The sequence below is a fragment of the Schistocerca americana genome, chromosome 11 (assembly GCF_021461395.2).
Source record: "Schistocerca americana isolate TAMUIC-IGC-003095 chromosome 11, iqSchAmer2.1, whole genome shotgun sequence".
NCBI lineage: Eukaryota > Metazoa > Arthropoda > Insecta > Orthoptera > Acrididae > Schistocerca > Schistocerca americana.
Window position 1 is genome coordinate 197850178 of NC_060129.1, and position 15088 is coordinate 197865265.

General features: G+C 41.3%; 1 protein-coding gene across 1 annotated transcript in view; it reads left to right on the forward strand.

Moving 5' to 3' along the window:
- The window catches only part of LOC124553551 (zinc finger and BTB domain-containing protein 47-like), a 71243-nt gene that overhangs the window by 54890 nt on the left and 1265 nt on the right, over window positions 1-15088 (forward strand). The window contains exon 5 of the mRNA XM_047127398.1: window positions 2287-2498. Coding sequence (XP_046983354.1) covers window positions 2287-2498 — 212 coding nt within the window. The remainder of the gene's footprint in view (window positions 1-2286; window positions 2499-15088) is intronic.

The following is a 15088-nucleotide window of genomic DNA, read 5'->3' on the forward strand; positions in this document are numbered from 1 at the left end:
GTTCTGCACTGGTGCACTGCGCTTTTTCAGAAATGACGACTTCACAAGCAAATTGGTCTTCAGTGATGGAGCCACTTTCCATTTTTTGGGAAAGATTAACAGGTACAACTCTCGCATACAGGAGACAGAGATTCTGCACGCAACTGTCGGACACGTCTGAGATTCCGAGAAAGTTAACGACTTCTGCGCCCTGTCCTACAAAACAGTCAATGGCCCCTTCTCCTCCACTGACAGAACTGTCGACGGTATCATCTGTTTTGACACGCTACATCATCTTTCTGGGATTGCGTCATTAAGGAAGCAATACATATCTGTACAGCTGATAATCTCATCAATGAGGATGCAGGATTTCAACTGAGCACAGCCTGGAACCCTTCATTGGCTGCCATGAAATTGTACTGTGAAAATCGAGATTCTTCGATAACAGACCCGTCGTAACACTGCCCTAGTACGGCCGTTGGTGAGTAATGTCTGGCTGCACTGTTGACAAACGCAGTGTACAGCACACATGCGGGAGAGCTGCTCTGTGCTTTTTGGCGGAGGTAGTTAGAATACGGCAAATCACTGTGCACGCGCGATTTCCGCGGATGCGCATTCTTCCCGTGTGTTCTAAAAACGGGGGTTCGGTGTGCGATTATCGTCAGTCGTACCTAGCCACGAGCGAGGTGGAACGACCTGAAGATGTCGGACAGTTGCTCCGAGGAAATATTGTGGAATTTGCACAACGTGATCAGGCAGCGAGCTCGTGAAGACTATTTACGACACATCCGCCGGGAAAGCTTGAAGAGTCACATTGTTAAAAACCTTTGAGTGTTCTCTCTCTCACATCCTGTATTGTCTGTTATATTGTTCTTGACCATTTGTCTGTACAGATTTTTTGAAATGTTTCGTGTATTTTATACTTACCCTGTGTTACTGAATGAAAATAGGTGAGGTATCTCAAAAAAAGGGAGACAGACTAGTTTTACTTATATTTACTTCCAGGGGCAAAATTCCAAGTACTGCCAGTAGACAGTTAGAATGTAGAAAAAGCAATTTGTTAGTCTCATTGTCCCCACTACAGTTGAGTGCGAGTAACCTGCCCTGATGCTCCTCCCTCTTGAGAAAAGTTCCAATAGCTTTGTTTCTGCATGCAGTAAGGGAAGTTTCCCTATTTTTTATGTGCTGCACATCTGAACTCGGATTGTTGAGGTTTTTCTGTAGCAGTCATCACTCTGTAAGGCTTACAGCGTATCCACCTTGCCTGCCTACCTACGCATTCCTATCAGAGGCTGTAATAGGGTGGGAATATCGGTACGAATCCCTGTTAGCCATTCGACAGTGTTTTCTTTGAAATTGGTACCAGATATGTTTCTTTCCAATTTCACGATAAATGTGCACATTTACTAGGCTTGTGACAATTGATATTTCTGTGGCAACTTTCTGGTACCATTTTACTCCCTGTGTCAATTCATAACTGTAACTCGTCTTTTAAAATTATGTTTATTTTTATAGCTGGTTCTTCATTCTTGAAATATTTTTAATGGGGGACATGTTTGTACATACCATCAGCTGCTGTGTAAACTTTAATGAAACATGCTATTAAGTTTCATTTATGTGTTTACTGTCTTCTGATACAATATGTTGCATATGCACAATTAGGAACATGCTAGACAAAAAGTCATTTTGGCATGTATGCAATGGATTATAGGAATCTTTATAACTTTTCTACAATTTGATATTGACAGCATTGTGTGTTTTGTTTGTAATTATCAGGTACTAGAAGATGCTTCACAGGCTAATAGCGTGTTTCAGTACAGACACACAGGAATTACAGACCTCGGCTGTGAGTGGACACTGATTGAAATCGACGGGGAAAGCTGAAAATTTGTGCCGGACTGGGATCCGAACCTGGGTCTCCTGGTTACTGGGCAGTTGCTCTGGACAGTGAAGTTTGTATAGCAACAGGTGGTGTATACTGTACAGACACGTCCCTCATTAAACGCCGTTCTGTGCTGAGGCAAGTGCAGATGCAGCTAGGAGTGGTAAACCGTGTCATCACGTTGTCTGACTAGCTACGTGGTTACATCAGGCCGTCGAGGCAGACGGGTCACGCCAGTTCGAACACAACAGTTCCACCCAAACTCTTCACCAGAGAAAACTGAACTATTTCTTTTTTTTTAAATCCTGGACTGAATGAACCTTTTTTCTCGTAGAAGCACTTCAGTTAAATTTTCAACAGTGTCGTACGCTCAGACGTGCAGAATCGGAAACGCGACACGAGTGACGGGTCGCCGTGTGCCGCAGGCCCCGAGACGGGAGGCGCGAGGAAGCGGAGGAGGAGCCGCTGCAGCAGCAGCAGGAGGAGGAGGACGAGGACGCCGGGGGCGGCGGGGGCGGTGACTACCTGCAGGAGCCGGCGCGGGGGGGCCGCGGCCCGCCCCCGGGCGGGAACGTCGACGCCGCCGTGGACGGGCCGCGGGACGACCCCGCCGCCCTGGAGGAGGGGGAGGAGGAAGGTGCGTACACGGCGGCTCGCGTGCTGCCAGTCGGCAAAACTGCGACACTTCGGAGGCAGCATGCGGTACGATACTCGTTTGTGATCCATTTCCAGTGGCCTCACTGAGAGCGGAATGTTAACTACCTTTTCCTTTTCGAGATTTTCAAATGTGACGTTTAACAAAATTAACGACAAACTAAAGAGGGTCTTCCTTGTTCCGAGATAACAATTTTTGCTTCGTTTATTCCAGAAATGAGTTTCACCACGGCTGTGCCGACCTCAGTGGGATATTTTCATTTACGGTTTCCGAAAAGTATACGTACAAGTTTGATGTAGGTAGCATTTAGATCATATATATAGTTCACTTTTTTTTCTTTGTGTGTGCTCTGTAACTGCCAGCAGAAATCAGCCACAAGTATGAATTAATAGAGCTTGACATCTGCAAAGCAGGGATGTTAGGATGACGTCTGACTTGAATATTTTTTTTGGAATACAACCTAGCTTACCTTTCGTGTAGCTGACGTATCATTACTTCCACTTTCGTGTTTGTCTAATAAAAGTAAAATTTTGTGAGGTTTTGATTTGGAAAACTATTTTGTGTCACTTGCTATTGATTATGCTGGGAATTTTTAAAAAGATTTGCTTCTTTTCCTTGTGGTCACTGGTGAATTCTGGATGATACTGCATTGCTATCGGCTGTCGCTTAGACACACTTTTCACTGCACGTTCACATTTCAGATAAGCCTCAACATTTGTTTGTTTAACAATTTTGTTTTCGATTGGCAGCCACCGAGTTTGCACACGCGAGTTTTATTGTGTGTCGAGTGTTTCCCTGAAGTACTAAATGCTGTCCTCAGAGTACTGTTTGATGACTGATGACTTTCTGTGTGTTGTTTGATAATGTGTTCAATAATACTCTGTTGCAGAGTACTGCTTGATGATTGATAACTTCCTTGCTCTATGTGATAGCTATTTGGATGTGGTAATTTTCTTATATTGTTAATAAGAAGTGCAGAGATAAGTAGTAGATTTTAAAACCTTGAGGTCTGTTTCTATGCCACTAGGGTGATGTTGTTTTCAATTATATCTACAGGTTGTTTCAAACATAAAACACCACCACAATTGGTAGGCAAATAAAAAGCAAGTACAGCTTAGGACAGGTCAACTACAGCAACAGTAAGAAATGGGGCATATGCTACTATTTCACTAGAACACATAGTGTCAGGATTGTATTCTAAACAAAAATTCAGTTCAGACATTGCCCTTATATTGCTGTGTTGCAAATGACACGCTGTATTACTGGTGGCTGATTTCTTTTGGAAGCAACAGAGCACACACAATGTAACAAAAATAATAAAATACACGTGTAATCAAAACAACAATATTAGATCTCTCTGTATTCCTAACCTACACAAAATTTGTGTGCATATATTTTCAGAAACAAAAAAGATGAAAACTGACTGAGGTTGAGGTTGCCACAACTGTGATGAAACTTGTTTTGGGATTAAATGAAGCAAAAATTGTCTTTTTGCAAGTAGGTGGACACTCTTTAATTTAATGTTATTTATTATTAGTTAAAACTTCCAGCTGAGAGACTGTGGTCGATCTGTAAAAATACTTCGTCCTGACGTTTCATTGCTAACTGCGGGCAACATCTTTCGAGGTGAGTCAACGACTGGCAGCCAGGCCGTCGAGGTCCCATTTATGTAGAGGACGGCACCGTACTATTATTTTCTGCTAGCTCTGGAACTGAGCTTAAAATTTTATTATGGTGATTCAACAAAAGCAGCACCATCTTGCAGAAACTTTCCTTGTAGTTAAACCTTAATCTAAAAATTACCACAGTCTTTATTTTAATATGTCTATGGCATCAGATATTTTGTTCATCTCTAATCACTGTTTGCCCAATACCATATTCTGCATTTTCTCTGTTTCCATCTCCAGCTGCAGTTTTATGACACCATATAAGTAGGCTATTTACAATTTGTACAAAAACCAGATGGCAGTTATAAGAGTCGAGGGACATGAAAGGGAAGCAGTGGTTGGGAAGGGAGTGAGACAGGGTTGTAGCCTCTCCCCGATGTTATTCAATCTGTATATTGAGGAAGCAGTAAAGGAAACAAAAGGAAAATTCGGAGTAGGTATTAAAATCCATGGAGAAGAAATAAAAACGTTGAGGTTCGCTGATGACATTGTAATTCTGTCAGAGACAGCAAAGGTCTTGGAAGAGCAGTTGAACGGAATGGACAGTGCCTTGAAAGGAGGATATAAGATGAACATCAACAAAAGCAAAACGAGGATAATGGAATGTAGTCGAATTAAGTCGGGTGATGCTGAGGGAATTAGATTAGGAAATGTGACGCTTAAAGTAGTAAAGGAGTTTTGCTATTTGGGGAGCAAAATAACTGATGATGGTCGAAGTAGAGATGATATAAAATGTAGACTGGCAATGGCAAGGAATACGTTTCTGAAGAAGAGAAATTTGTTAACATCGAGTATAGATTTAACCGTCAGGAAGTCATTTCTGAAAGTATTTGTGTGGAGTGTGGCCATGTATGGAAGTGATACGTGGACAATAAATAGTTTGGACAAGAAGAGAATAGAAGCTTTCGAAATGTGGTGCTGCAGAAGAATACTGAAGATTAGATGGGTAGATCACATAACTGATGATGAGGTATTGAATAGAACTGGGGAGAAGAGGAGTTTGTGGCACAACTTGACTAGAAGGGATCGGTTGGTAGGACATGTTCTGAGGCATCAAAGGATCACCAATTTAGTACTGGAGGGCAGTGTGGAGGGTAAAAATCATAGGGGGAGACCAAGAGATGAATACACTAAGCAGATTCAGAAGGATGTAGACTGCAGTAGGTACTGGGAGATGAAGAAGCTTGCGCAGGGTAGAGTAGCATGGAGAGCTGCATCAGACCAGTCTCAGTACTGAAGACAACAACAACAACAACAACAACAACAACAATAAGTAGATCATCTTTGAGGTGCTAATTTTCCCATTTGAGTTGTGCCACCTATTTCGTAAGAGTTGGAAATAGATAAGAATATTTCCTCAAAATCCCTCTGCAACTTTGAGTGAAATTATGTTTACAGTGTACTGTCCAAAAGATAATGTTTTATGACGACGTTCTATTTGTGCTACATTTGACTGAAACGTGCACAATTTTGCCATTTGCAAGCAATGATATTACCAACTGAGCTATCCACAATTCATTCCATTGTGGAAACAATTTGAGTTCTTTAACGTAATTTTACGAACAAAACATCAGTATATCCCACCGAGACTGATGTTGCGCAACATTTTATTGGAAATCGAGTGACAGAATTATTTTGATGGATACGGAACAATTTCTTCTGTTCTCAGTGATAGTGGGACTACTTCCCTTAGTGAAACCATATGAAGATTAATTGTTTATTCACCCAACAACAATTTTACAGAGATAAGACACCTGCACGTAATCTAACAACAAGATATAGTTAAAAGTTAATAAACTTGCAGGCATATAATTACTTACAGGTATAGCCAATTTCAAAACTTACGTTGCACTATTCGTTCACTCATCATTGTGAGCCTCTGACGTCAGGACCGTGGTGGTACCCCTGCCTCTCTATTGTATGTGTCTGAAAAACAGCCTCCGGGTGAGTCTAGCTACCTGTGCTGGTAGCTCATCCCTCTGTAATCGGCAAATGCAAGCTTGCCACACTTCTAAAGCTGAGGCGAGTTCGTGCAGATAGGTGACATTGCCAGTCGTGCGGGCTCGCATTTATACCCTTATCTACACCGACGAATGGTCGATTGTTCAAAATGTGTACGTGCACATTAATGGTAGGTGAATGAATCCCAGAGGATTAATAGTAGTGCCATGAGCCATGAGTGTTGAAGTATGTTTAACGATATTAATGATTTATTAGTATAATTGTCAGAGAGTAATGACTTTAAGGTATGGATTCTATGTTACTGGGCCTCCCTCAACCCCTACACACACACACACACACACACACACACACACAGAGAGAGAGAGAGAGAGAGAGAGAGAGAGAGAGAGAGAGAGAGAGAGAGAGAGAGAGATGTGTAATAAAATATGCATATATTATTTAATGTCTGAAATGTCTGGGGGGGCGCTACATTTTCACGTAAACTGAAAGGTTTAATATTGTTTGTCATTAAAAATAAGTAACACAAAATAAATATCAAGTCCATGTGGTGCACCAGAAACTATCACAGACTGCAGCAGATAATCTTCGAATCCAAAGCTCCACATGTTCACAAATGTGCGGCAGTTGACATCCTAACGAGCACTCGAAATCGATCACCAAACAGCCTGGAAAATGTGTCGAGCCCCTCACCTCTGCAACGAAAAGTTAAAAAGTCCTAAATAGTGCGGCCAACTTTCCACTCAAAGTTCAAACGTCTGAATGTTACCTGTAGTAACTCTAAAATCAGAAGGAAGGTCAACATTGGCTGTAATTTTGATATTTGTTAACAGCAAAATCGATTTTCGATCACATATTGATCATTTTCAGTGCTGGAAGTGAAACATTTCACATAGCGATCAGTGAATAAGAAACGAGAGACCACAAATACACCTGAGTATAAACCAACTGTTGATAAGAACATACCTTTAGCGTACAAATTAAATCTCATCGGCTCCGGTGTCTAGTTATTAGCAGAAACAGAAGCTATGAAACGATCACAATAACTGAAGCTGCTGTTTACATTCACCTATACATCAGATCTCGGTGTGACAGGGACTTCGAACACCCTCTATGTGACATGTGCCACATGAAGACTTAAAATTACTTTATTTGGCAAGAGATTATCACAAAATACCAAATGTGCACTTGCAAATCATTAATTGAATATTTAAAATTTAAAAGTGTACATTAAAAATGCATAGGAACAAGGGAGGGGAAATGCACATCTTGCCAACATAACACTGGCGTGTTATTTTCAAAGCAACTTAAAAAAAACGTGCAAGAATAAAAATCAACAGGTAAATTATAAGGTTGCAGGACTAATAAAAAAGAAAAATATACAAATAACATCAAATATAACAGAATTTGTTATACCACAGTAACCGCCATCTGGCGTGGGAAGTCAGAGGTGCAAAGTTCTTAATGTACGTAAAATATTACATTGAAACCAAGAAATCAAATACATAAATAGTGGTGATTGTACAATATGCCACAATTTAACAGGCCAAAATGTCAAGAATACACAATATTCTTTATAATTTTTTTTATTTTTTAAAATCTTTTTACAGTGCAGACTAACAATTTTTTATCGTATTTGACGGCATGATGATACCCATGTCTCATTCGTCCCATTTGGACATGTTAACACATTATAACTCTGTGGAGTCTCCAATCAGTGTAGTAACTCTGACCCTGCCCCTCTGAGTGTCTCCAGCAAACTCACTGTGAGCATTTAGACCCTGTTGTGCTGTCTCAGTGATTTCAGATTCTAATGAACGAACAGTTTTAATGAAAGTGACCACCATTAAGATTTAACAATAACAACAAGTATAAACAGCACACCTAAAGAAGTGCCTTACTCTGCTGGTAACTTTATGGTGTCACACGACAGTGTAAATACAACCAAACATGAATTATCAATTAAAATGTAAATTGTACACAAAAATAGAAATCCGCTAATAAAACAGAAAAAGTGGACAACTCCCTACACACTATTAATTGACATGTCAGGATTATACATTACTTGCACAATTTTTGAATTTTTGATCTTCTTTATTCGTGGCTCTTTTAATAATCAGTAAAATAGGCTCCAAACTGATTTAATCTTTAAACTTACATTATGTTATGTGAGTGGTTTTTTAAATCAGAATAGCCCTTCTCCTAGTCATTTTCCAACGTCGACATATATTACTTTCCTCGATGATTCTGCCGGAACCACTTCATTCGTTGTCTTATCGGGCTACCTAATTTTCAACATCCTTCTATATCACCGTATTTCAAACACTTCAGTACTCTACTTTTCTGTTTTCCCGCAGTTCATGATTCACTTTCAGACAATAGTGTGCTCCAAATGTACGTTTTTAGAAATTTCATCTTCAAATTAAGACCAATGTTCAAAGCAAGTAGACTTTTCTTGTCCAGGAGTGCCCTCGTTGCCTGTGCTAGTCTGCTTTCTGTGCCCTACTTGCTTTGTCCCACGCTTATCACTTTGCTTCCAAGAATTGCTACACTTCTTGTACTAAGTGATCCCCAATTTCATGTTAAGTTTATCACCAGTCTCATTTCTGCCACCCCTCATTACTTTCCTCTTTACTCAGTTTATTCCCAGTTCACAGTGTGTGCTAGTTAGACTGTTCGCTTCATTGAATAATGCCTGCAATTTTCCATCACTTTCACTGAGTGCAGCAGTGACATCTGCAAATCTTATCACTGATATCCTTTCTCCCTCAATTTCAGTCCCACTCGAGTTCTGTCAGAGCACAGGAATAGCGTACGGGCACCTCGTACTGTACGTAAGTGTGGCGGAGCCCGAGTGCTGGCACACGTGTGTAATTGTGCACTAATTAAATTTGCTATAATTTTTGTTATTGGCAAGTGTGTAAAGAGTGACGCTCTGTGCTGCTAGCTGACATGTGGAGCTACAGTTCGATGCTGTAGCTTAAAGAGTATTGCATTATTAATTTTTAATTTATATTCAATAATAATCATAATTGCAAATGTGTGTATGTACTGTAATAAGTGTTGTGTAATCATCAATTGGACTGTAATTAACTGTAATTAACTCACCTAACCATTGCGACCCCCCCCCCCCCCCCCCCCCCCCCCCCCCACGAACCATGGACCTTGCCGTTGGTGGGGAGGCTTGCGTGCCTCAGCGATACAGATAGCCGTACCGTAGGTGCAACCACAACGGAGGGGTATCTGTTGAGAGGCCAGACAAACCTGTGGTTCCTGAAGAGGGGCAGCAGCCTTTTCAGTAGTTGCAAGGGCAACAGTCTGGATGATTGACTGATCTGGCCTTGTAACAATAACCAAAACGGCCTTGCTGTGCTGGTACTGCGAACGGCTGAAAGCAAGGGGAAACTACAGCCGTAATTTTTCCCGAGGGCATGCAGCTTTACTGTATGATTATATGATGATGGCGTCCTCTTGGGTAAAATATTCCGGAGGTAAAATAGTCCCCCATTCGGATCTCCGGGCGGGGACTACTCAAGAGGATGTCGTTATCAGGAGAAAGAAAACTGGCGTTCTACGGATCGGAGCGTGGAATATCAGATCCCTTAATCGGGCAGGTGGGTTAGAAAATTTAAAAAGGGAAATGGATAGGTTGAAGTTAGATATAGTGGGAATTAGTGAAGTTCGGTGGCAGGAGGAACAAGACTTCTGGTCAGGTGACTACAGGGTTATAAACACAAAATCAAATAGGGGTAATGCAAGAGTAGGTTTAATAATGAATAGGAAAATAGGAATGCGGGTAAGCTACTACAAACAGCATAGTGAACGCATTATTGTGGCCAAGATAGATACAAAGCCCACGCCTACTACAGTAGTACAAGTTTATATGCCAACTAGCTCTGCAGATGACGAAGAAATTGAAGAAATGTATGATGAAATAAAAGAAATTATTCAGATTGTGAAGGGAGACGAAAATTTAATAGTCATGGGTGACTGGAATTCGAGTGTAGGAAAAGGGAGAGAAGGAAACATAGTAGGTGAATATGGATTGGGGGACAGAAATGAAAGAGGAAGCCGCCTGGTCGAATTTTGCACAGAGCACAACATAATCATAACTAACACTTGGTTTAAGAATCATGAAAGAAGGTTGTATACATGGAAGAACCCTGGAGATACTAAAAGGTATCAGATACATTATATAATGGTAAGACAGAGATTTAGGAACCAGGTTTTAAATTGTAAGACATTTCCAGGGGCAGATGTGGACTCTGACCACAATCTATTGGTTATGACCTGTAGATTAAAACTGAAGAAACTGCAAAAAGGTGGGAATTTAAGGAGATGGGACCTGGATAAACTAAAAGAACCAGAGGTTGTACAGAGTTTCAGGGAGAGCATAAGGGAACAATTGACAGGAATGGGGGAAATAAATACAGTAGAAGAAGAATGGGTAGCTTTGAGGGATGAAGTAGTGAAGGCAGCAGAGGATCAAGTAGGTAAAAAGACGAGAGCTAGTAGAAATCCTTGGGTAACAGAAGAAATATTGAATTTAATTGATGAAAGGAGAAAATATAAAAATGCAGTAAGTGAAACAGGCAAAAAGGAATACAAGCGTCTCAAAAATGAGATCGACAGGAAGTGCAAAATGGCTAAGCAGGGATGGTTAGAGGACAAATGTAAGGATGTAGAGGCCTATCTCACTAGGGGTACGATAGATACCGCCTACAGGAAAATTAAAGAGACCTTTGGAGATAAGAGAACCACTTGCATGAATATCAAGAGCTCAGATGGAAACCCAGTTCTAAGCAAAGAAGGGAAAGCAGAAAGGTGGAAGGAGTATATAGAGGGTCTATACAAGGGTGATGTACTTGAGGACAATATTATGGAAATGGAAGAGGATGTAGATGAAGATGAAATGGGAGACGTGATACTGCGTGAAGAGTTTGACAGAGCACTGAAAGACCTGAGTCGAAACAAGGCCCCCGGAGTAGACAATATTCCATTGGAACTACTGACGGCCGTGGGAGAGCCAGTCCTGACAAAACTCTACCATCTGGTGAGCAAGATGTATGAAACAGGCGAAATACCCTCAGACTTCAAGAAGAATATAATAATTCCAATCCCAAAGAAAGCAGGTGTTGACAGATGTGAAAATTACCGAACTATCAGCTTAATAAGTCACAGCTGCAAAATACTAACACGAATTCTTTACAGACGAATGGAAAAACTAGTAGAAGCCAACCTCGGGGAAGATCAGTTTGGATTCCGTAGAAACACTGGAACACGTGAGGCAATACTGACCTTACGACTTATCTTAGAAGAAAGATTAAGGAAAGGCAAACCTACGTTTCTAGCATTTGTAGACTTAGAGAAAGCTTTTGACAATGTTGACTGGAATACTCTCTTTCAAATTCTAAAGGTGGCAGGGGTAAAATACAGGGAGCGAAAGGCTATTTACAATTTGTACAGAAACCAGATGGCAGTTATAAGAATCTAGGGGCATTAAAGGGAAGCAGTGGTTGGGAAGGGAGTAAGACAGGGTTGTAGCCTCTCCCCGATGTTGTTCAATCTGTATATTGAGCAAGCAGTAAAGGAAACAAAAGAAAAATTCGGAGTAGGTATTAAAATTCATGGAGAAGAAATAAAAACTTTGAGGTTCGCCGATGACATTGTAATTCTGTCAGAGATGGCAAAGGACTTGGAAGAGCAGTTGAATGGAATGGACAGTGTCTTGAAAGGAGGATATAAGATGAACATCAACAAAAGCAAACAAGGATAATGGAATGTAGTCTAATTAAGCCGGGTGATGCTGAGGGAATTAGATTAGGAAATGAGGCACTTAAAGTAGTAAAGGAGTTTTGCTATTTGGGGAGCAAAATAACTGATGATGGTCGAAGTAGAGAGGATATAAAATGTAGGCTGGCAATGCCAAGGAAAGCGTTTCTGAAGAAGAGAGATTTGTTAACATCCAGTATTGATTTAAGCGTCAGGAAGTCATTTCTGAAAGTATTCGTATGGAGTGTAGCCATGTATGGAAGTGAAACATGGACGATAAATAGTTTGGACAAGAAGAGAGTAGAAGCTTTCGAAATGTGGTGCTACAGAAGAATGCTGAAGATTAGATGGGTAGATCACATAACTAATGAGGAAGTATTGAATAGGATTGGGGAGAAGAGAAGTTTGTGGCACAACTTGACCAGATGAAGGGATCGGTTGGTAGGACATGTTCTGAGGCATCAAGGGATCACCAATTTAGTATTGGAGGGCAGCGTGGAGGGTAAAAATCGTAGAGGGAGACCAAGAGATGAATACACTAAGCAGATTCAGAAGGATGTAGGTTGCAGTAGGTACTGGGAGATGAAAAAGCTTGCACAGGATAGAGTAGCATGGAGAGCTGCATCAAACCAGTCTCAGGACTGAAGACCAAAACAACAACAACAACAACCATTGCCATCTCTTTGCTGCCTTTTGTTGTCACATACAGTGATCGAACGGAATTTCGAGATTATTCTTTCGACCGTAATTCGATCTACACTAAGTGTCCACTATTATAGTCCCCTCATTTCCAGTTCTGGCTTCTCAACAGATGTGTTACCCCTTCTACAATGTGCAAATCTATGTCCATTCCAAGATGCTGTGTGTCAGCTGAACCTACCAATACCAGATGTCAGCTTTCTTCCGTATCATAATGATAATGTGGCTTATGAAGTCATATGCACACAAACTGGACACTGATAGCATTGGTTTTGTGCCTGTATTAAGTTTTGGAATGAAGATTGTGGTGACAAAGTGAAATCTACATCTACATTTATACTCTGCAAGCCACCCAACGGTGTGTGGCAGAGGGCACTTTACGTGCCACTGTCATTACCTCCCTTTCCTGTTCCACTCACGTATGGTTCGCGGGAAGAACGACTGCCGGAAAGCCTCTGTGCGCGCTTGAATCTCTCTAATTTCACATTTGTCATCTCCTCGGGAGCTACAAGTAGGGGGAAGCAATATATTCGATACCTCATCCAGAAACGCACCCTCTCGAAACCTGTACAGCAAGCTACATCGCGATGCAGAGTGCCTCTCCTGCAGAGTCTGCTACATGAGTTTGCTAAACATCTCCGTAACGCTATCACGCTTACCAAATAACCCTGTGATGAAACGCGCCACTCTTCTTTGGATCTTCTCTGTTACCTCCGTCAACCCGACCTGGTACGGATCCCACACCGATGAGCAATACTCAGGTATAGGTCGAACGAGTGTTTTGTAAGCCACCTCCTTTGTTGATGGACTACATTTTCTAAGGACTCCCATTGAATCTCAACCTGGCACCTGCCTTACCAACAATTAATTTTATACGATCATTCCACTTCAAATCATTCCGTAAGCATACTCCCAGATATTTTACAGAAGTAACTGCTAGCAGTGTTTGTTCCGCTATCATATAATCATACAATAAAGGATCCTTCTTTCTATGTATTCGCAATACATTACATTTGTCTATGTTAAGGGTCAGTTGCCACTCCCTGCACCGAGTGCCTATCCACTGCAGATCTTCCTGCATTTCGCTGCAATTTTCTAATGCTGCAACTTGTCTGTATACTACAGCATCATCCACGAAAAGCCGCACGGAACTTCCAACACTATCTACTAGGTCATTTATATGTATTGTGAAAAGCAATGGTCCCATAACACTCCCCTGTGGCACGCCAGAGGTTACTTTAACGTCTGTAGACGCGTCTCCATTGAGAACAACATGCTGTGTTCTGTTTGCTAAAAACTCTTCAATCCAGCCACACAGCCGGTCTGATATTCCGTAGGCTCTTACTTTGTTTATCAGGCGACAGTGCGGAACCGTATCGAACGCCTTCCGGAAGTCGAGGAAAGTGGCATCTACCTGGGAGCCCGTATCTAATATTTTCTGGGTCTTGTGAACAAATAAAGCAAGTTGGGTCTCACACGATCTCTGTTTCCGGAATCCGTGTCGATTCCTACAGAGTAGATTCTGGGTTTCCAGAAATGACATGATACGCGAGCAAAAAACATGTTCTAAAATTCTACAAATCTATGTTTGGCTGAAATACGGTGAAATGATATTGGAAGCTTTGCTTAATCTGTTGGTGCGGCCACTCTCTAACCTCTGTCCAGTTGCCGCTCTCTGTGCTTCTCCTCTTCTTCTTCTTCTTCTTCTTCTTCTTGGCGTTTTGTCATTTTACAGTCTCTTCGTAATGGGGGTGGTGTGCAGATCAGGAAGTAAAGAGGAGGCTAGAGTTTTGCATAACATATGTAGGGCATACAGTTTGCTAGTAACATGTATTTATTTTGGCATACCCAAAAAAAAGGTAATTATTTTTTAAAAGGAACATGTTTTCAAATAGTTTACTAGACCATCTTACTCGCTTCAAAATACTCTCCGTTACAACTAATACATTTGTCCCACCAGTGCTTCCAAAGTTCGAAAAATTTTTTGTTTTTTTTCTGGACTACTTCAGTGTTGCCAAATTGGAGTCCTTTCGTGCCCATTTTCATGTGTAGAGATAAGAAATAGTCACACAGAGCCAGGTCAGGTGAGTAAGGTGCATGGGGCAGTGGAACCATGCCATTTTTAGCCATAAACCATTTAACAGAGAGTTTGTGTGTGTGTGTGTGTGTGTGTGTGTGTGTGTGTGTGTGTGTAGGGGCGTTGTTGTGGTGGAAGAACCAGTCTTTTCATTCCAAAATCTTCCATTAAAATTCGTTGAACTAAGCTCCAAGACAACCACTAATCTCTGGCAGTTGATCAGTTATGTCGACAGTCTGTGAGCACGAGCCCTTGGAATTTTTCCAATATTTTCGTTGATTCGGGCAGTTGACGGATGTACAGAACGAGGGTTGTCATCAATCGAGACGTTTCCATTTTTAAATTGATCAAACCAGTCGTACACTTGAGTTTTTCTCATAGCGTCATCTCGGTAAGCT